The sequence below is a fragment of the Octopus sinensis genome, linkage group LG9 (assembly GCF_006345805.1).
Source record: "Octopus sinensis linkage group LG9, ASM634580v1, whole genome shotgun sequence".
NCBI classification, from domain to species: Eukaryota; Metazoa; Mollusca; class Cephalopoda; order Octopoda; family Octopodidae; genus Octopus; species Octopus sinensis.
In genome coordinates, this window is record NC_043005.1 from 89,698,108 (window position 1) to 89,722,203 (window position 24,096).

At 39.5% G+C, this 24,096-nt stretch overlaps 2 protein-coding genes and 1 non-coding gene across 3 annotated transcripts in view; 2 read left to right on the forward strand and 1 right to left on the reverse strand.

Moving 5' to 3' along the window:
* LOC115215363 (organic cation transporter protein-like) overlaps window positions 1-24,096 on the forward strand; it is a 243,919-nt gene that overhangs the window by 18,247 nt on the left and 201,576 nt on the right. The gene's annotated exons all lie outside the window — the stretch shown is intronic.
* Window positions 1-24,096, reverse strand: part of LOC115215833 (organic cation transporter protein-like) — a 79,984-nt gene that overhangs the window by 3,319 nt on the left and 52,569 nt on the right. The window contains exons 7-9 of the mRNA XM_029785161.2: window positions 17,450-17,676; window positions 8,257-8,438; window positions 6,435-6,598 (exon numbers count right to left, since the gene is read on the reverse strand). Of these exons, the coding sequence (XP_029641021.1) occupies window positions 6,435-6,598; window positions 8,257-8,438; window positions 17,450-17,676 (573 nt within the window). The remainder of the gene's footprint in view (window positions 1-6,434; window positions 6,599-8,256; window positions 8,439-17,449; window positions 17,677-24,096) is intronic.
* Window positions 10,438-10,542, forward strand: LOC115215952. The gene has a single exon (XR_003882031.1). It is a non-coding gene; the product is annotated as a U6 spliceosomal RNA (small nuclear RNA).

Here is a 24,096-nt window from a genome sequence, read left to right on the forward strand (position 1 = left end):
CGCTGTGACTGCAACATCTCCGGCGCTTCATAGGCGACGGTGAACAGCTGTGGTTGCCATTTGTGAGGCGCGCTTTCCCGAAACTCGTTTCTTTGGCCAAACTGCAGTCATGGATCAAACAGAGACTGAGGTTAGGTGAATGGCACCGCGAATGTCGCGTTGCTCTCAAGCAACTCTACCATCCAGGATCAAACTTGTGCGACTCCATCACAACAAAGGCATTCTATAGAGAATTAGTGGAGGGAAGGTGCAACGACGTTCTCGAGGAGAATCTGGGCATCGACGAGGAACACCTGACCCGCTTGTTCAGGACAACTTTCGGGCTGGGACCTATGGACAATCACCAGAGATCCCTGGCCTGGCAGTGCTATCGAGAAGCATTACCTGTTCGGGATAAGCTCTACAGGCACGGTTCGAGATACACCGGATCGAGTTGCCCGAGATACGGTCAGAGCCTCTGGCCAATCGCTCATCATGAGAAAAAGAGGCAAGTTTTGTCTCCTGAGGGATTCAATAAAAGGTGGAAGAATGTAACAAAGATGGTACGCGTGATTGACGAAATCACTTTGAGCATGATCCTGTAAATCAAAAAACACAGAGAGAGAGAGAGGGGAGGGCGCTTTGCTCTCATGTCTTTCTTTCCCTGCCCGAGGTTGCCGTGGTCTTTTTCGTAGGCTTTTCTTTCCACGGGTAAACCTAATCAGTTTTACATTTTCACTCCCGCTTATTTTGCTGTTTACACGCCCCAAACGCTTTCGATCCACTTTGATCGTATTTTTTTTCTTTCGAAAAGAAAAGTTCTACATTATATTGTCCCCTCTGTGTTCGGCCCTGTGTGGCTAATAAAGAAACCTGTCTGTCTGTCTGTCCATCTATCTATCTGTCTGTTCGTCTGTCTGTCCGCCCGTCTGTCCGTATATCTATCTATCTATCTATCTATCTACCTTACGATCTAATTTTTTAAAAAAATTGGAGTCAACAAGAAGGAGCATAGCTGTGTTTCCTCAGGCGAAAGGTAAATATTGCCTCCACAAGTCCAAATTCTCAGCTTCAGGAGATCCTCACTCTCTGTCGTGGCCTGAAGTTAGTAGTAGCCAGTGAGTTTATCAAAAGATGTGTTTTTGCTGAAGGATCATTGGCAAACTTGCAAACGGTCCTACGTCAACAAAATATCATTATCATCACTTAACGTCCGTTGTCCATGTTGGCATGGGGTGGACAGTTTGACCAGTGCTGCCAAGGCTCCACCAGGCTCCAGTCTGATTAGGCATGGTTTCTACAGCTGGATGCCCTTTCTAATGTCGACCACTGTAGAAGGGGTGCTTTTACGTGGCACCAGCACAGGTGCCATTTGCGTGACACCAGTATCTACCATTTTGCCTCTGTGAGGCCCAACGCTAGAAATGTGCTTTTTACGTTCCACTGGCACAGGTGCAAGTTATGTGGCACTAGTAGCGGCCACAACTACGATTTCACTTGGCTAGCTGATTATATTGCCAACGTTCTCGGTCACCTGTCATTGGCTCTGTGAGGCCCAAACTTCAAAGATCATGCCTCACCACCTCGTCCCATGTCTTCCTGGGTTCCCTCCACACTTAGAGATCGGCACTTTTTATACAGCGGTTTCCATCCTTAAGCATCACATGATCATACCAGTGCAGTCGTCTTTCTTGTACACCACATCTGATGCCTCTTAAGTCCAACTTTTCTCTCAAGATGCTAACGCTCTGTCCAACATGAACACTGATGCTTCACATCCTGCGAAGCATACTGGCTTCATTTCTTTCAAGCCTACGCATGTCCTTCGTTGTCGCAGCCATGTTTCACGGCCGTGTACCGTAGTTGTTTGCACACAGACATCAGAAAATCTGCTTTCACTCTGAGAGAGAGGCCTTTGTTGCTAGCAGAGGTAGGAGCTCTCTGAACTTTGTCCGACCTATTCTTATTCTCACAGCTACACTCTTAGAGCATCCACCTCCACTACTAACTTGGTCAGCTAGATAACGGAAGCTATCTACAACCTCTAGCTTACCCCCGATAGCTGTTGATGGAGTCTATTTTCTGTGCTTATTGCGCCTGTGCATCTTCCACACACAAAAAACCATTTTTCCCTGTTAACCTCCCCCCTGATATTGCTGCACCTCCTATGTGTCCATATCTCACATCAGGTACCCCTTATGCAGTTTCTACCCACACCTTTCCTAAAGATTGAGCGGGGCCATCTACCTGAAGGGATTTGCGATATGTCTACCTTCCTTCTTACTAAGACTTTGGCTTTTGCCCGGTTAACTCTAAAGCCCTTCATTTCCAGTTCTTGCTTCCATGTATGAAACTTCTCTAGTTCTGGTAGTGATTTAGCTATAAGAACAAGGCTAGCATCATAGAGGAGCTCACAGGGGCAGTCTGCCTAAAATTTCTCTGTTATTGCTTGGAGAACTATTGAATAAGAAGGAGCTGAGGAACGAATCTTGGTGACCCCCTACTTGTAGCCTGAATTCTTTGTTGTACTTGTTGCTAACTTTCACCTTACTGATAGTGTCCCTGTACATGGCTTGTACAGCTCACACCAACCACTCATCTGTCCCTAGTTTCTGCATTGACCACTAGATAAGGGATCAGGGGACCCTGTCAAAGGCTTTCTCCAAGTCAACGAAATCCAAGCCCAGATGTTTATCGTTGGCTATGCATTTCTCTTGCAGCTGCCTTACCAAAAATATAGCATCAGTAGTAATTCTGCCTGACACAAAACCAAACTGCATCATGTCTAAACTAACTCTCCCCCTAATTAGATGGGCTATGACTCTCTCCAGAACTTTCCTCACCTGATCCAACAATTTGATACCTCTGTAATTATTTCTAAAACGCCACCCTTTGCTTTGTAGCAGTTGACTATGGTGCTGCTACACCAGTCATTGGGTATGACTCCTTTGTGAATCACCTGATTTTCAATATGGGCGACTAAACCATAACCCACACTGCCAGATATTTTAAGCCTCTCAGCGTCGATTCCTGATGGCTTTCCCTATTTTCATATGCTTAATTGCTTTATCTACCAAGGTACCGTCGATTCGGATTGCTGGTCCCTCAGTTGGGTCAACATTTGGTAGACTTTCCTCTTCCCATTCATTCTCCACATCAGTAGTCTTCCATAATGGCATTTTCAAGCCTTTTTCCTTCGCACAATCGCTAAATGCAAGTGAAGCATCATCCATGCAGACACATTTCTCTCCTATGGCATCCACAATTTTCTCTCACACACTGTCTTGCAATCCGAAACATCTCAAGTCTTTAATCCTCACGTCGCTGAACATAGGCAAACTTCTTCTCTGCTTCTCTTCTGGCAAGATATACCTGTCTCCTAGCTTCTGGTTATTTCATACAGTTCTCTGCTATCCCCACCCACTCTTCCAGGCCTGTTTCTTTGCTCTGATAGCCCTGTCAGCAGCATTATTCCACCACCGCGTCACCCAAAGTCTAGATAGGATTTTGCCCCAGCCGCAGATTTGGTCTCTGGCACTCAATAAGCTGTCCCGCAAGAATTCCCAATTGCCCTCTTTGTCACAAGTCTGTAATTCCTTCTTCCTTTCATCAAATTTCTTAATTAGGATGATCATACGAAGGGTCCTTAAGCTTCCAGATCCTTCTTTTCCAGATTTGTCTTCTTCTTGGCATTCGTCTCACTTGGAGTCACTAATGACTACTTTATGCTGGGGGGTACATTCTTCACCAGGAATGGTCTTTGCATTTAAGAGAAACCATGCACCCCGCTGTCTGATGAGAATATAATCGATCTGGCTAGCACAGTCACCTGATTGATAAGTTATCAGGTCGCTGGCTCCCTGAAATTGGTGTTGCAGATCAATAGGTTACTTGCATCGCAGAACTCACCTCTGCATTACAGGAACCGATTCCTTGACCACCATGTACACCATGGAAGGCAAACTCAGTGGCCAAGACAGACAGATTGGAAGCTCTTAAAACTAAGAATTTTAACTTATGGAGACAATATTTACATATCACCTGAGGAAACACAACTAGATCTCATAATGCAAGGAACGGTTGGCTAATCAATTACCAACACCTTTGGAAAACTACGTTGCATGGTTACAATTGTAGTGATTGAAAATAAATGTACAACCGTACACCTTCGTTTTTCAGTTATCTATTCACACATGACAGATGCCCAAATGCAAGCCTAGAATTACGTATAATACTAGTACGGGATAGGACAGGGAGAAATCTGAAGGTGGACGAGCTTTATACTGTACTCTACTATAACGAGTATAGTGAAGAATTCCGAGTAGAAGTAGGGGTCCACCAAGTTTCAGTCCTTAGTCCCCTTCTATTCATCATAGTCCTCCAGGCAATAACTGAGGAATTCAAGATGGGTTGCCCCTGAAAGCTCCTCTATACTGATGACCTGGCCTTTATAGCAGAATCACTACCGGAACTAGAAAAGAAATTTCGGGTGTGGAAGCTAGGTTTAGGATTCAAAAGGCCTTAGAGTAAATGTAGCAAAGACCAAAGTTATAGTAAGCACAAAGGCGAACTCATCACCCCCACCTCAGGTAGGTGGCCCTGCTCGATCTGTAGAAAAGGTGTAGGTAGAAACTCCATACGAGGTACCCAGTGTAAGCTATGGACGCATAAGAGGTGCAGCAACATCAAAGGAAAAATTAACCTAGCTTTCGTGTGCAGCAGATGCACAGGGCCAATAGACACCATTGATACTCAGAAAACAAATTCTATCACACTCCAGGGGGAGGTACTTTGGATGGGCTGGGGCTGCTATGTGAAGCTGGTGCAGGAAACAGCCATGAACTCACGTTATTTGTGGGTCTTCGCAGTCACAACATATCTCCAGAGATCTTGGTCTATCGTCATTACCTGTGTGGTCCAACGTTCGAAGGTCATGCTTGACCACCCCATCCAATGTCTTCCTGGGTCAACCTCTACCCTGGATTCCTTCAACTGTTTGGGAGTGGCACTTCTTCACATATCTCTCCTCATCCATCCGTAGTACATGACCATACCAGCGCAAGCGTCTCTCTTGCACGCCACATACAATGTTTCTTAGGTCCAGCATTTCTCTCGGGACGCTTACACTCTGTCGTATGTACTCACTGACATTACACATCCAGCAGATCATGCTAGCTTCATTTCTCTCAAGCCTACGCATGTCCTCTGCAGTCACAGCCCATGTTTCACTACCGTGAAGCATGGCAGTTTGCACACATGCGTCGTACAATCTACCTTTCACTCTGAGCGAGAGACCCTTTGTCACCAGTAGGGGTAGAAGCTTTCTAAACTTTGTCCAGGCTATTCGTATTCTAGTGGTGACAATCTCTGTGCATCCACCTCCACTACTAACTTGGTCACCTAGGTAGCGGAAACTATCAGCTACTTCTAGTTTCTATCCCTGGAGTGTGATGGAATCTGTTTTCTGAGTATCAATGGTGTCTATTGCCCCTGTGCATCTGCCGCACATGAAAGCTATCTTCTAGGTTAATTTTTCTTTGATGTTGCTGTACCTCTTATGCGTCCATAGCTTACACTGGGTACCTCGTATGCAGTTTCTACCTACACCTTTTCTACAGATCGAGCAAGGCCACCTACCTGAGGGGGGCGGTGGTGATCAGTTCGCCTTCCTACTTACTAGAACTGTGTATGTATATATATATATATATATATATATATATATATATATATATATATATATATATATATATTTATATATACAACAGGCTTCATTCAGTTTCCATCTACCAAAACCATTTATAAGGCTTTAGTTGGCCTGAGGCCACAGCAGAAAACACTTTCTCAAGGTGTCATGCAGCGGGACTGAACCTGAAACCATGTGGTTGGGAAGCAAACTTCTTACCACACAAACATTTCATTTGATTTTTCTTTTGGAATTTTGTGTCTCTAAGGACTTTGAGTCGAGAGCAACTGTCCTTTGGTCTTGCTCATGCTACAGCATTGCTAACCACAACAGTTAATCTTTCCTTCCCAGGACGTTGTTCCAAAGCAACCTGCTTTGTTTTCTGGCCATTATCCCTCAATATTCAATTTGTCCTTCCGTTTTCTTTAAGGTGACAGGCTGTAATTTCTAGCAGGTCGAATGATTGATTCAGGGCTTGCTTCTTGGCTCATGATGATGATGATAATTACTACGTTACTGATGGTGATGGTTATGATGATGATTATCACGACAACAATGATGATGATGATGATGGAAATGATGTCGAAAATGATAATGATGATGATGATAATTATATTGGCGATGGTAATATTGATGACAATGATAATAATGATGATAACAAAGATGGTGATGATGATATTGATGATGATGATGACAATCACGATGCTACTATTGATGGTGATGATGATGATGTTGACAAGGATGATGTTTAAATCACATGAGAGACACCTACGCGAACTCCAGTTCTCCAGATTTGGTCAAATCACTGAAGTTGTCCATCATTTTCCGGTTGTTTGTTTCGGGTAACAACAATGACAATAGCCCCGCGATTATGGCAAGTGTTCCCATAAGAACCATCGGCAGTATTCGACCAAGCTTGCCAGAAACCAAATCTGACTGAAAAAAGAAACAGCAAATATAAAAAAATGTTTTGTTCATTTTGTTGTTGTTTGGCCACAGATCATTACTGAACAAGCACACTTATGGTCAGAGGTGTTCCCACCATGACCACCCTGTTTTAATTTCAGCATAGATGTATATATATATATATAGATATAGTTGAAATTTACAGAAAAACAAAAGACGAAGACAGGTGTATAAACAACAAACAGGTGTATTAGTTTGACGCTTGGGAAGGTGAGAAAGTTTTTTTACATCTCGAGCCTACTCTCTTCAACAGAAAGGAACACGAGGAAATAGACAGAGAGAGAATATTAAAAAACTTGTGGATTTAACGGAAAATCATGGCGACTGGTTGGGAAAAGATAGTTGGACAGGATGGCTAGGATGAAGGGGAGATAAGAAAGTACTGGTGATCCCAAAACGAAAATTATATATATATATGTGTGTGTGTACTTATATTTATATATATACAAACATATATGTATGTGTGTGTGTGTACAAAAAATAGGTGGGTGCATTGTGTTTGTAATAAACAAACGAATGGAAAAAAAAAGACGCGGAAGGTGAGGTTGAAAAACGTAAACCAAATGCACAGATGAATGGAGAACAAATACAGAAAGTCACTAACTTCTCATCAGTTATCGACCAAGGGGTCGGGTGCAATTTCGTGCCATTATTGATAATATTTCTTCCACCCTGGAGGCAACCAGCGAGAGAACTTGATGGGAGTATAACCAGAACATGACAAGACGAAACGAGACGGACAAATAAAGATGAAAAAAGGTATACGGAAATAGACAAACGAAAATGGATAAAAGTAATTCGAGGGGAGACTGTTTGTGGACGGACGAGGGACAAAAAGTGAGATAAATAAAGAGAATATGGCATTAAGGACAAATGAAGACAAAAAAAGTAATACATATACAAACAATAATAATAATGCATATACAACAAAAAGAAAGTCGGGGTCTAGCAGACAGACAAGTGTGGAGTAACGCAAAGGAGAAATATAAAATGTCTGACAGGACAAGAGAAAGGCAGAATGAGTTTGTTTTATTGTTCCAAGTAGCAGCATAACAATGGTTTCAAATTTTGGCACAAGGCCAGTAGTTTCGAGGGAATTGGGGTAGGTCAACTGCATCAACCCCAATATCTAACTGGTACTTATTTTATCGATCCCGAAAGGATGACAGGCAATGTTGACCTCAGTGGAATTTCAACTCAGAATGTAAAGACGGACGAAATGCTGCCAAGAATTTGTTCCAGTCTGTTAATGATTCTGTCATCTCACCACCTGAAGTAGCAGCTTAATAATGACAAAGTTATTCCACTAAATTCTTCGTTATTTCAAAATTAATTAAAACAAAGGCTGTGTATTTCAGAAATGTGGTAAGAAAAGGCTTAGCTATTTTACTAAATTCTTTGAAACAAATACAGTGTATTTCATCCCAAATACTGTAAGAAAAGGTTTATAGCCATTGTGCCTGGTCTGATGGATAATATTTCCTTATTCGTATGTTGTTATGTAAATCCATAGAAAGGTAAGCCTAGCTCTGTCTCTTTACTAGTTGTGCTGGTTCCATGATGGGTGGACTAACAAAAGGGACGAACAACAAAACAAATAGCAAGTCTGAAAGAATCTAAATACTTACAAAGTTGAGAATGTAAGGTGCCACACTGCCGCCAACATGTGCAAAAGTGGCCAAAGCCCCCAATGCACCGTTTCTTATACAAGTTGGATATAATTCCAAAGTGTATATATACACAATCGCAAAATTTGAAGTGATAAACATACGGCCTAATATCGAACTGGCAGTTAATATCCATCGATGGGCTGAAAAAGAAAAAGATAAAAGAAAGAATTCTTAAGCAAAAACAACAAAAAAATTCTTTTCGGTATTTCACAGACATGTGGACCCTTAATATAATTTTCAGGTAAAATCAAAATGACAATCGCTGTCTAAACTGTACATAATTTCAAGTCTCATTCACAAAGCACAGGCCCTCACAAATTGTAGGTTGGTACCCAGCATGCTGGAAGCCCACAAGAAGTGAGTGACCCCTTAGCTTTTTTTGAAGCATGTCTTCAGGAATCCCATTGAAACCCAGACTATGTCTCCTTCAATAATTGGCAGAGACTTGGTCAATGGATCCTCTGCGATGGCCAACAATCAACAGCAAGATGAGCTGTTATGGATCCCACTATCCCAAAGTGTGTGTGTGCATGTGACTAGGGACCACATGGGAACTTGTGACCCCACTGAAACTCAGAGCAAGGAACAAAAAGTATGTTAAGAAGAAATATAATATTCCAAGAAAAGCCAGTTTAGTATTTATCTTTTGATGACGTCAGTAGATAATGAAAGAATAAAAAATAAACATATGAATTCTACGTTACGACAATCAGAAATTCTATGTCACAAGAATTAGTTATCTATTTATTAAATATGCTAAAGATTTTTCGAAAAAATATGCATATATCATATCATATGAAATGGGTTATTCAAAATTGAAATATTTAAATGCATCGCTATATTTGTGAGAATGTTTCAATGTAAAATTACCATTATAATTCAATAATATTAATTTATAGATAATTATATAATACCTCAAGGCAAAGATCACATCTAAAATTACCAGTATAGCTAATAACAGACCCCTTTAAATCTTAATTAATGTTCCTATCTTTTAAACCCCAAATGTATTTACTAAGATTTGTAGAATTACATAATACCAATCCACAAGTTAGTCTACTTTAGCCATTTAAATTAGATATTGGTAAGATTAGTAAATTTATTATTGATAAACATATTCCTAAGCCTAGACAAAATATTAAATTATCTTTGTGGTCTAATTCATTCGAAGTAATTGATTGGTTCAATAATATTAGCGATGAAAAAAAAAACGTACCAAATTCATTTAGTTGGATATATCAAATTACTACTCATCCATCAACCCTATACAACTTAATAGGGCCTTAATTTTTGGAATGAAGAATTCAGGTTTATCCAAACGTGAAGTTGATATAATACTAACGTCTAGGAAAGCCATAACTGAATTCAATGGAAAGTACTGAACACGGACTAATAAACTGATTATTTCGACATTACTATGGGGTTCAGTGACTCAGCTCAAGTAACTGATTTTGTGGGTATTTACAGTCTTATCTGTATTAATATTGAATGACCTGAATCAGAGGTGGATTATATAGAAATGACGCTCTTTTCCCTATCTATATGACTAATAAGGTTAATCTAGAAAGGTTCCTGAAAAAACTTCTTAAATTCCTTAAGCTTCGTGGCCTCTTTATCTCGAGAGAAAATCATCATACTAAGGTTAAATTCTTTTATGTTATTGGATGTCAGTACTGAACTATACCAATCATATCATAAACTGAATGAGTACTTAAGGTATGTTAATAAAAATTTTAATCATTCTAGAATCATCTTGGACTCTATCGTTAAAAATATATCAAATCGTATTTCAAGGTTTTATGCTAATGAGGATGGATCTTTCACAAAATCAAAATTACTATAACTATGAATAATCTGAAGCTGGGTAGAAGGACAAAATCTGTTATCCTCCTCCTTCTCCTCGTTTAACATCCACTTTCCATGCTAGCATGGGTTGGACGATTTGACTGAGGACTGGCGAACCAGTTGGCTGCACCAGGCTCCAATCTGATCTGGCAGAGTTTCTACAGCTGGATGCCCTTCCTAACGCCAACCACTCCGAGAGTGTAGTGGGTGCTTTTACGTGCCACCAGCACGTATATGCCACCAATAAAATTCCCGAGAAGAATTGCAGATAAATAGATGAAACTCAGTAGACAACATTGCTTCGACAATACATATACTAAAATTGGAACGATACAGAGAAGATTAGCATGGCCCCTGCGCAAGGATGACACGCAAATTCGTGAAGCGTTCCATATTTTCTAAAATGGCGGTGCCCCAGCATGTCCACAGCTCGTGAGCTGAAACTAGATAAAATAAAATAAAATAAAATAAATACCCCGAGACCTAGAAATACCAGGTTGGCGTCTAGCAGATTTAAGCCTGTTTCATGGGCAGAGGGGTCCCTTCAGCCTTGGTAGGTAACCTGTCTAGAGAAGGTGACTCAATAAAAACATCGATGGTTGTTGCCACCCTACACCAAAATTCTCAGGAGCCAAAATGTCAAATACAAGGTTATAAAACAATAGATTGAACGAGACTGGATATAAAAACAGTGTACACGAGGGTAGGCGTAGACTCTCGGAGCCTTGGCTAGCAACCCACAAAGTGATGGTGTCACTGTAAAAATAGTGGGGATTGTACAACCTTACAAGTGATACTTTTAAATAAGTAATGTCAAAATTAAATAATAACCATAACTGCGCTAACGGGACTGGAGCTGTTAACAATGAAGGAATCGCGCATGGCATGCAGGGAGTGTCTGATCAAGCTTCGACAGGTCGTCATCAAGCTATTGATCAGGACGAAAACTGCAGTCAAATATGCAAAAGAAAAACAATGGAATGGGAAAAAGAAGCAAACAAAATAGTAATGGAATACTGACTGAGAAGTGAACCAAATAAAAGCAGCTTGATGAATGGAACGTGAAACAGATGGAAACCGCAGAGAAGCAGAGAATATTGATAAAGTAACTAATGAAGACGATCTTGATGGACAAGTGAGAGTAAGTACGGCACAAGACTTAGATGATGAAGGGAAGGAAGTTTTAGAAATGTTGCGAGGTAAAATGGGAACAATGAAGTACAACCGAATGTATGATATATGGAGAGAAGAAAGTGAGGAGAGTCAGAGGTGAAGTAAATGAAGTTTTAAGCTTAATTATAAGAGAAAACATCAGTGAAACAAACCAGCAGATCATAACTGCTGCTGCTAATGTCGTAGCTAACATAGGTTACAAGCGAAAAACTGAAGATATAAAGGGGAAATGAAAAGAAAGAACTAAACTAGATTAAGAGAATACGAATGGAGCTGGAAAAGAACTGGGGCAATTGAATCGGATAATGAGAGCAGAGAGCTCAAGAAGATGGTAGTAATCAGGAAAATGAATGAACTTTGCAGGTTAGAAGAAAGAGAAAAAGAAAGAGTACATGAAGAATTGACACAAAATGTGAAAGCATTAAAGGCCAAATTGAAAAGATATGATGCTAGACGCAAAGGCTTCGGACAGAATAGACTGTTCCAATCAAATAGAAGGTGTCTATTTGAGGAAACAGAGGAGGGAGGCCAACACCAGGAACTGATTCCAGATGCGGAAGAAAGTAAAGAATTTTTGGCAAGTCTGTGGAACAGGCAGGCGAGACATAAAGAAAGCAGGGGGTGGCTAACAAAAGTAGAAAGACAACTTGAAAGTGTACCACGACAAAAGGATTTCAGAATTAATCTGTATACAAAGCGACAGAAGTTTTAAAAAATAACAAATTGGAAAAAACCAGGCACAGATGGAGTAGAAGGTCGAAGAACTTTACAGAATTGCATGAAGGGATCGTGGCGCAACTGGATGACTGCCTGCAGCAAGGGCACGTCCTTGCCTGGATGACAAGTGGACGAACGCTGCTATGCCTCAAGGATCCCTTGAAAAGGAACTTGGCATCAAATCTTCGACCCATAACCTGTTTACTAATTATGTGGAAGCTCATGCAACCATTTGGAATGTGAGGGCAACAAAAGGTCACTTATTAGTTGATAAAATGATAATTTGAAATTGTAGACACAAATTGACGGAACTGAATGTAGAATGGCTAGATTACAAAAGAAGCATATGATATGGTACCACACATTTGGATAAGTGAAACAATGAGCAGGTTTTGGAATGGCGAAAAAACATGGAGAAAATGCTTAACGAGGAAACAATACTTGGAAAAGTGAACATCACACGTGGAATATTCTAAGCTGATAGCTTGCCTCCATTATTATTCGTATTGGCCATGACACCGCTCATTGTGATACTACGGAAAGTTAAAATTGCTTACAATTTGGGAAAAGGAAATGGTCAGATAAATCATCGCCTTTTCATGGATATTATGAAGGTTTATGCGAAAAATGAGAAACAGCCTGAAAGCCTTGTATATACTATCTGCATTTTTTCAAATGACATAGGTATGGAATTTAGGATAGAAAAGTGCACTAAATTGAAAATGAATCGAAGGAGATTTGAAAGAAACCAGGAAATCGATAGGCCAAATGGGCAAACAACGAGAGCAGTTAAGAAAGGACTGTGGTATAAGTACTTGAGAATACTGGAAGTAGGGAAATAAAAAATGATGAACTGAAACAAATTACCAGTAGGGAGTATACAAGGTGAGTCATAAAACTATTACAGTCAAAGCTGAATTCCAAAAATCTTATTGAAGCAATAAATTCAAGAGCAATACCTTTAATTAGATATGGAGTTGGAATTATAGACTGGACCAGAAACGATGCAAAGGAGCTTGACAGAGAAACTAGGAAGTTGTTGACAATGTAGGGAGCTCACCATCCGAAAGCTGATATGAACTGGCTGTACTTGAAGAGAGAACAGAGTGGAAGAGGCTTAATTATTTTTCTATCAGCAATTAAAAATAGAACAAGGTGAATTGGTTCTTTTCAAGACCAAGGTCAGCGCTCTCATTGATCACTAGTAGTAATAAACACATTTGACCTCTGCTGACTCCAAGGGTGTGAGGCCTCTTTTGTCTCTTTATCGTACAGGAATGCCCATTGCCGATCTCTTCATCATCTGCCGAATCTATTTACAGACCTGCAGAATTTGGTCTATTCACCAAGCTGTCTCTCTTGCTCCTACTATTCCATCAAACCCTCACATATTTATGATTATCTCAAGTACAAGACAAAAGGTGAAACTAAACAACATTTAATAATAAATGGAGATAATAATAATAATGATGGTAATAGTAATGATGATAATAATAATAATTTAGCCAAAACTAATTTTGGATCAGAGAAAATATTAACAATGACAAAGAGTGAAAAAATGAGAATAATAATATCACTGATGATGATAATAATAATAAGGAAAGGAAGCAGTTGGAAACTCCCTATGCTCTGATTGTTGATACATCTAGTGATAGTGTCACAACAAAAACACTGGTAATTGTGCAACCTGATAATTGCTACCTCATATGAGTGACAATGAAAAAACAAAATAATGTGAATAACAGTTGTAAAGAAACTGAAGCCCTTGATGGTGACAGTGTTGCATCCGGCAGGTTCAGAGATTCTGGTCCAACTCCAGCCTGTCGTTATCCAGCAATGGACCAGCACACATGGCATAGATGGAACAAACAAGTCAATGCTGTGGTCATGGAGTGTTACTACCTGAGTAATCCCGTAGACGAAAATGGTGTTCATATTAAGGGTACTGACAACGTATGTATGATCAATGGGGAGAAAAAGGATCAAGCTAGAGCAATAAGAAAAAATTGTTGGTTCACAGAAGTAGAGAACTACGGAAATTATTGAATGGAATAGTCACAGAGTCAATGTATGGACATCTGGAGAAAAATGGAGCCCTGCCACATGAGCAGAAGGGTTGCAAGCATAAGTGCAGAGGTGCCAAGGATCAACTCCTGGTATACAAAACTGTACTATGAGACTGCAAGAGGAGGAAAAGTAACTTAGCCATGGCATGGATCAACTATCGTAAGGCGTACGATATGACCCCACATTCTTGGATTATGGAATCTATGAACCTATTTGGTATTGCATCGAGTGTTGAGCGATTGCTTAGAAAAAGTATGGTGAAGCGGAAGATGGAACGACAGCATATGGAAGAAGTTTAGGGACAATAAGATATCAGGAGAGGCATCTTCCAAGTAGACTGCCTGTCCCCACTGATCTTTGTCGTGTGCATGATACCACTAACACTTATTCTGAGGAAAGCAAAGGCTGGGTATGTATTCTAGAGCCGCCAACAAAAAGTCAGGGTACATTTAGATCCTTTCACATGCACAGTTTTCACTAAGAAAAGAAAACTTGGATTTTTTGAATGGAATCAAGTGCCCTGATCTCTTAAATATGCTGCAAACCCCTTAATTTTGTTTCGAAAAAGAGTGGGGACCAGACCCACCCCCATATCCCGGAATCATTGGAATTTTTTTATCATTGAATGAATTCCGGTGACCTAATATGCTACAAAACCTTTTTTGGGGGTTTGAAAAACAAGGTGGGTGGGATGGGGAGAGCCTTCGGAAATTTCACCCCCACCTCCATTTTCAAATCTTTTTTGCTGTTTCTTTCTTTACCCATAATTTTAGATAACATTTTGCAGGAATACGTTTTCGAGAGAGTGTGGATTACATTAGATTGAAAATTGAAATAAGTTTGAAATGAATAAGTGAAAATGCGGAGGTTAGTGATAACGATGTGTGTGGAGAGATAACGCACGATTAATTCATCTAAAAAAAAGAAAAAAACCCGTTAGAGTTTTTGCATGTATGTGTGAAACGAAGTAAAAATATAATATTAAAACAAAATATCATTTTCCTACCTCTTAAAAGCACTGGATATACAATATATATAATAATCACAGATTGCAGAATAGATTTGAAAAAATAAAGCATTTTCCCTTTGCAAATTTTGGCACCGAAATGAGTTTCATTTTTTGGTGGAGAGAGAGAGAGAGAGAGAGAGAGAGAGAGAGAGAGAGAGAGAGAGACAGAGACAGACAAACAGACTGAGGGTGAGAGAGAGTGAGTGAGTGAAAGAGAGAGAGAGAGAGAGTGAGTGGGTCACGAAGTTTATCTAAACTTTGAATGGTGTAACAATATATAATGATATATATATATATCATTATATATCATCATCATTATCATCATCATCATCATCATCATCATCATTTAACGTCTGCTTTCCATGCTGGCATGCGTTGGACAGTTTGACTGAGGACTGGTGAGCCAGGTGGCTGCAATCAGGCTCCAGTCTGCTCTAGCAACGTTTCTACAGCTGGATGCCCTTCCCAATGCCAACCACACCGAGAGTGTAGTGGACGCTTTTTATCCTCAGTCAAACCGTCCAACCTATGCCAGTATGAAAAACAGACGTTCAACGATAATGACGATGATGATATATAATGATATATATATATATATATATATAATCATGAGATATTGTTACACCATTGAAAGGTTAGGTAAACTTCGTCACCCACTCAATCAATCTCTTTCTTTCTCTCTCTCTCTCTCTCCACCCTTCTCTCTCTCTTTCCCCCCACACAAAAATGAAACTCATTTCGACCATGAATGAGGTAGTACCAATAATCATAAAATATATAACATTCCATGAATAAATGGCAGACACTGCTACAGCTCCAAACAAAAGAAGGACTCATAAAAACCAAAGCCATTCTCATTAGAAGAGGAATATTCCAGGGAGACTCGCTCTCTCCACCCCTTTTCTGCTTGGTACTGACACCTTTCTCTGACTTGCTAAACAGAACTGGATGCGGATACAAATGTTACGACAAAACAATCAGCAGCCTTTTATACATGGATGACCTAAAACTGTATGCTACAAATGATAAACAGCTGGAAACATTAGTACAGACAGTAGATGGATTTACCAAAAAAATAAACATGAAATTTGGCTCAGGAAAATGTACCAAAGTAACCTTGGAAAGAGGAAAACTAGTTAAGAGTAACAAGATCACACTAGATAAAGCAAATGAAATAAGAGAATTAGACCAAAGCCAGGCATACAAATACTTAGGAATCAATGAACTAGATACGATACAAAACACACAAATGAAAGAGAAAATAAAAAAAGGATACTGCAGATAAGGTAGATTAATACAGAAAATGGAGCTCAATGCTAAAAACAAGATAATAGGTATCAACCCGCTACCTGTCCCAGTTATAAGTTACAGCTACAATATCCTTATCTGGACTCTAAATGAACTAATCAAAATAGACAGGAAAAAAACCCCATATGATTTAGGATGCACCACACAAGATCTGACATAGAAAGGTTATATATAGAATGTATAGAAGGTGGTAGAGGCCTTATACAGCTAGAAAACTATTACAAAATAACCACAATAGGCAACAGAAATACCTATTTCAGAAGCAAGGAAAACTAATACAAATAGTCACAAAACGCGAACAAAACAAAAGAAAAACTGTTTTCAGTCTTTAAGGAAGCTGACAAATACAAAAAAGAAGTCATAGTACCTAACAACTATGAAGAAGAAGAAGAAACAATAAAAGCTGTAAAACAGCTGAAATCCAAACCAAAACTGGACCAGCAACGGATCATGATAAAACGATGACAAGAAAAGCCCCATCATGGCGAATACTGGGTTAAACTAAACAGAAAATAAGCAGACAAAGCAAAATCTAAAGATTGGGTGAGAAGATCAGGGCTCAAAGCAGAGACTGAAGGATTTTTAATTACAGCACAAGACCAAAGCCTCCCACGAGATATTACGAAAAACATATAACGAAAAGAAACATAACAAGTAACTGCAGAATATATGGAGATGGACAAGAAACGATAAACCATATTGTCTCAGGCTAAGAAGGAATATATTCATGGGCACGACAGAGTTGGGACCTATATACACTGGAAGCTATGCCAAGACTATGGAATAACAACAGAAAAGAGATGGTATATGCATACACCAGAAAAGGTCACAGACAATGAGAAAGCAACCTCACTCTGCGATATGCCAATACACACAGATAGAGAAATTAAGGCCAATAGACCGGATATAATTATCGGAGATTATTAAAAAAATGCTTTTTAATCAATGTATCAATACCAACAGATGACAACGTTGGTATATTCCAACAAAACCTGTGATAAAAAGAAATAATAATAATAATGATTTGTTTACCTTTAGTGCCATAGAGGATGGGAAATATTCCAGCGATACAAATGACTCCAGCCAAAACCATCATGCTAGTTTGCAATTTTTTTCTTCCAACACGATTTAACAGAAGGATGCACAGAATGTAGCCTGGAAACTCGGCAACCGAATTCAAAAAATAATTCACGTAGAAATTGCCATACAATTTGCCAACATTAAGAGTAAGGCCGTAATATACCAAGCTCACAATCACCCTATAAAAAAGAAATAAAACATTTTATATAACGTACAAAAATGCACAAAAATTGCAGATCAAACCCTGGTTAGATGATTGCGTAATTTCTTAGAGAGAATTATGATAATTTGAACGTTGAGACCAACAGCAAGTAAAGTTATACAACTATCTGTCTAATATAGACAACTAAGACAACTCAACAGCTGAGACAGAGTTAGCCAATGAGAGCCAATTGATGGGGGCAACTTTAGTGCGTTGGATAAATGGTGAGTAGATGGTTTGTATGTATATGTGGCCTTTTCTTTTAGTTTATGTGTGTATAGAGTGTTTATGTTTATGGAGTAGAAAATATTGTGATAAGCAGAATTCACTGATTTGTCTGTAGTCTCTGACACTTGTTAGCCAACGGTAATTCTTAGTGAAATAGTTTTCTAAATTTGATGAAGGGCCCTGCCTAAATCCTCATATCCTTCCTCTTCCTCACAGTAAAGAAATACCTAAAAAGGTTTGTCAGTTTGCCTCATGATTGCAGCAAAGTAGAAAAGGTGTTCCCCCAGATAGTGGTGAGCAGGGATATGGCCCAGGGGCTAAGAATGTTGGAAGTCTCCACTGCTACAGGCTTGACCACAAACCTGTTAAAGAGTGACCAATACTTTAATAACCTACTTTTAAAGGCATTAGACAAATTCAACACTTTTGCTACCATATTTTGCTAAAATACGTTAATTTTATCTGAATGAGTTTTGAAAATAACGAAAAATTTAATGAAATAACTTACCCATAATTAAGCTGGCGTTTGGAGCACAAATTGACATGAAATTTTATCAGTAAATTTCAAATTAGGTCAAACAGGAAGTTTGTATGGAAGAACAAGAGACATTTTTATGTGGGATGACCCCTAATTTGCCATTTCTATATACGAAGACCACGAAGAAATCTTGTGAAACAGAATTTATTTTAGCGAGATACCTATAGGAATCAGCTGAGAAGACACATCTACACCGTTGGATATACCTAAAACTAATGTTCGGAATCCCAGCCAAAAGGGACGAATGCTTGACGGGTTGAAACAACTGTAGTGATCAATAAACATTCCCGTAAATTCCATATTCTGTTTCTCTCATTAATCAAATATTAATATACATACATGAATAAAATCAAAATAAGCAACAAGATATCCAGAGGTGATGCAGTACGACCGTTCCAAGCGGCTCCATTTAATTGAACAATGCAATCATTACATCAATTTAAATGCAGGGCTATCCTCAGTTGCATAAATAGATAAATAGCCCTGATGTAATGATTGCATTATTCAATTAAAGGAGCCACTTGAAATGGTCGTACTGCATCACCTCTGGACATCCTGTTGCTTATTTGACTTTATTTACCTTATTTTGAAGTTGTACGGATAATATCACACTAATTTTTTATGCTTCAACTTAAGTACGTAATTCATCTGAATCTCAATTATTTTGCTTAACACATCAACAAAACCTATACAACACTTCTGGTACTTAACTTCAACAGGATGGAAAAGATAAATATGGAATTTTCTCAGAAGGACATTCCCTTACATAATAATGATACCTAAATATGGCTGCTAATCCATAGGACAAATGAGTTTGTTTGGAGGATGAGGTGGATAGCTTACCATCATGAGACTAAGAAGAAAAATAGAATCTTAGAAACATATGATAAAAATTATTATAAAAAGATATTGAAAAGCAGAAAAAAATCCTCCACCTAGCCCACGACTAGAAAATTTTTGAAAAAAACTTATTTGAACTAATAGCTAATGTAAAATTCAATGAATACCCACTTCGAAAAAAAAACCAACTTACATCTGAGGAAACTTAGGCATTTATTGAATCATTGCAGAACAATCCAGAAATACTTGTACCAGCAGATAAAACTGGAAACTTCTTGTTGAAGTTTTGTAGTACACTTATCCCAAGAACGCATACTTAAATTTTATGTATCTTCCATGAAAAGTAAATGTGTTTGCACTTTCAAAGAGGCTCTGTCCCGTGTTATAAACCCTATGAAGGGGGTTAAATAATATTGTAAGATGGTTAAATTTTGGAAATCATCTTTATTTAGTACCTGGTAGTTATGTTGTTATTTTCATTGAAATCGGAGGTATCTGAAATTTCACAGGGGGTGTTTGCCCCACTTTAAGCACCTTAATGGCAATGGAAAGTAAATTTTATGTAGCTGATCGTCTTTCTCGTAAAATTTTACATGAGAACACATACTTTGTCTTTACGTACCATCTACTCAACCTCACCAACGCCTTATTCATGGAGCAAGTTGTACTCAAACCAACTAGGGCGAATAACATTCCGGATCTCTGATGTGAAAGTGACACCGACATTAGTTTTGGACCACAACATAATAGAGCTGTCTATGTTTGGGCCAAAAGTAACCAGAGATATACAGCCTAAAGGAAGCACCCAAAATCTCTCCAATCTGAACTTCCACAAAGCAGATTGGAAATCGATCCAAAAAGAGATCCTCAGAGAGGACTGGCCGGAATGTCTCTCCACACCAGACATTGACATGAAACTAGAATGTTTCATGTCTTCTGTGCAAGCTGTATGCCAGAAATATGTCCCAGAGCACAAGGCCAAAACAAATAAGAGCAAGATTTGAAAAGACAGGAAGATCCTCGTGAGACGACGGACGAAGGTTGCAAATCGTCTCAACCAACATCCCAAAAGTAGCGAAACGTCCCGCCTAAAAACAACACTGATGGAGATCGAAAAAAGGCTGCAACAATCCTATGTGTGAGAGAAAGCAGACAAAGAAGCCTGGGTTATAAAAAACATTAAATCAAACCCAAAGGCCTTCTTTTATTACGCGAAAGAAACAGTCTCAGTGCACTACAAGATAGGACCCCTCCGCCAAAAGGATGGCTCCCTCATAGACAGTCCAACTAAGATCAGTAAGATGCTGAATGACCAGTTCAAAAGTGTCTTTACCATCCCATTGGAACACAGACAAGTGAACGAACCAGTGGACTTCTTTGCCGCCTCACCTATAACCAGCGAGGCGGTTACAATAGAATGTACTGACATTAGCGAAGATGTCCTACTAGCCATAGATGAAGTGGACACAAACTCAACTGCTGGTCCAGATGGTTTCCAGCAATCCTCCCCAAAGCGTGTAAGCATGCCCTGGCAAAACCCCTCAAGATTCTCTTCCAGAGCTTTCTTGCGAATGGCAAACTCCCAAGAAAGCTGAAGGAGGGAATAATATGCCCAATACATAAAGTGGGAAGTAGAGCAGATGCCAAAAACTATAGGCCTATCTCTCTGACTTCACACATCACCAAAGTCATGGAACAGATAGTCAGAAAGAAACTAATCGCATTCCTTGAGGAAAATAACTTGCTGAGTGATACTCAGCATGGTTTTCGACCAGGTAGGAGCTGCCTGACCCAGTTCTTACAACATTATGACTGGGTGTTGAGGCAGTTACTCAACAAATCAAATGTGGACGTAATCTACCTTGATTTTGCAAAAGCTTTTGACAAGGTGGATCATGGTATGATATGCCACAAACTGCGTGACCTCGGCATAGCTGGAAAACTTGGAGTGTGGTTACATGACTTCCCGAAAGATAGGAGTCAGGCAGTAGTGGTTAATGGAGCCGCCTCTATGAACACACAAATAGTGAGCGGTGTTCCACAGGGCACTGTCTTGGGACCACTGCTTTTTATAGTGGCCCTCTCAGATATGCCCTCAGATATGCCCTCAAATGCCCGGATAGCCACTCATACGAAAGTCTCGCAGAAAATACAGAACCCCAGCGATGTTGCACACCTGCAGCAGGAGTTGGACTCAATCTACAGATGGGCTGAGGATAATAATATGCAGTTTAATGCTGAAAAATTCCAGGCCCTGCGCTACCAGCATCCAAAACTGAATATTAAACTTACAGGATACACCGGTCCACAGGGAATTTCAATCCCAAAGCCTAAGTCTTTGAGGGACCTGGGTATCAACATGAGTGATGATACCTCTTTCCAAGTGCACATTACCAGGATGGCGACAAAGTGCAGATGACTGGCTGGATGGATCCTAAGAACATTAAGAACCAGAGATAAGGAAACCATGATGGTCCTCTGGTAGACATTCGTCCTCAGCCGCCTGGATTACTGCTCACAGCTATGGTCACCCACCAGTGTAAAATTAACAGCGGACCTTGAAACAATCCAGAGAAGATTCACAAAGAAGATCGTCTCTTTGGAACAGCTCAGCTACTGGGAAAGGTTGAAACAGCTAAGACTCTACTCCCTAGAGAGAAGACGGGAGAGGTATGCAGTAATATATGTCTGGAAGATCCTGGAAGGAATTGTGCCAAATTTTGGCATTGTAAGCCACACCAATGCTAGAATGGGACGACACTGCATAGTGCCAAAGATCCCAGCAATGCCATCACGCTTCAGGACCAACTTCTGCAACAGCCTGGGTTTTAAGTGCACACAGCTTTTTAATATTCTCCCAAAGAGTCTGAGGAACTTGCACAAAGTAGATGTAGCAGTTTTTAAATCAAAGCTGAACACCTTCCTGTCGAGAGTCCCGAATGAACCTACCTCACGGCAAGAGGTGCAAATGAGAGTAGCTATGTCAAACTCCATTCCTCACCAAGTGCCACATATTAGAGGAGGTTCTTCGTAATAACAGTGTAGCACAAAACGGCGGTGCATCAGCATGGCCGCAGCTCTAAGCTGAAACAAGCAAAAACAATATATATATATATATATAATAAATATATATATTTATAATAAATGCATATATTTATAAATATATATATATATATAATAAATATATATATTTATAATATATATATATATATATATATATATATATATATATATATATATATATATATATATATATATAATATATATATATATACATATATATATATATATATATATATAATAAGTATATATATATTATAAATATATATATATATAATAAATATATATATTTATAATAAATAAATAAATATATATATATATATAAGAAATTTATATAAACTTAGATATGTTTTGACCAAAGATTGGTCCAGGCCATGTCTAACTTAATAGCACCACCTGATAGAATTATTTGAATCCTGTTTAATTCAAGTTGTGTTTATGGTCCATTCAAGTAGTGAGTTTTTGTTGGGTGAGTTGTATCCAATAATGGGTGGCTTATCTGGTATTCCTTGAAGGAATCTATCCAGACTCCGTTTAAAGTTGATGGGATCCTTTTCCTCTTTGATCTCTTTCGGGACAATGTTAAATAAGGCAGGGCCTGTTGAAGAAAAGAAATTATGTTGCAGTGTACATGTACATGTATGCTGTGATCTTGAATTGGGCAGGGGACGTATGGCCCGTGGTCCCAGTCTTGGATGAACCTTGAAGCTAATGTTCAAGTTGGCGGTATATTCTCCACATCGTACAAATGATGTACCGCTCACGGCGACACTGGAGAGAGTAGAGTTTCAAGGCTTTAAGGCGATCCCAATAATCGAGAGCAGCCATGCCTTCAATTCGTTTTGTCTTGTATGGGGAGACCACAGTGGGCAGCAGTATTCGAGGTGTGGCCGTACAAAGGAGGAGAAAAGTGGTATGATGACACCTTGTTCTCTTGACTGGAAAGTTCTTAAGATCCAGGAACTCATCCTACGAGCTATATCGACCTTCTTGTTGATGTGTGCACTCTAACTGAGATCGTCATCAACAATTACACCCAGGTCTCTGATATTGTTAGAGGCTGTGAGCGGTTCCCCTGAAGGAAGAGAGCATGGCTGTTTTAGTGAGGAATTTCTTCCAAAATGCATCAGCTCAAATTTTCCCTTGTTCAGTTGCATTTTGTTTCTGTCTGCCTATTGACTCACAGCATATAGATCAGACTGGAGTTGAGTTCGGTCTGCTCCTTCATTGACGATTTGCTGGAGCTTAGTGTCATCAGCAAATATTTTCACTTTGCAGTAATGTACGACACTGGAAAGGTCGTTTATGTAGGATGGAAAATAGCACAGCGTCCCTTGTTGTTGGTGTCGCTGGGGCCAAATCTACAGTTGCCTTGAGAATAGTAATGGCAGACTGTTTGATGTGGGTGTGGTAGTGGTTTTTCTATTCTGGCAGGCTCGTTGGTCAGTGGTCCTATTGTAGTAACAGTAGCAGAGTGTTGTTGTTGTTGTTGTTGTTGTTGCTGTAGCAGCAGTGAAACTTGACTTGCAACAGTAGGGCTGGGTGGAATTGGGTCAGATACTGGTGCTAAACAAGGTGCTTCCAATGTAGTAGTAGAAGCAGTCTGTTGTTGTTGTGATAGTGAGTCCTGGCTTGCCAAGGTAGTGTTGGGTGGAATTAGGTCAGATGTTTGTTGTTGGCTATCGGGTCGTTGAAGTGACCCCTGACCTGTTGGAGTTGGGTCATTTGGTG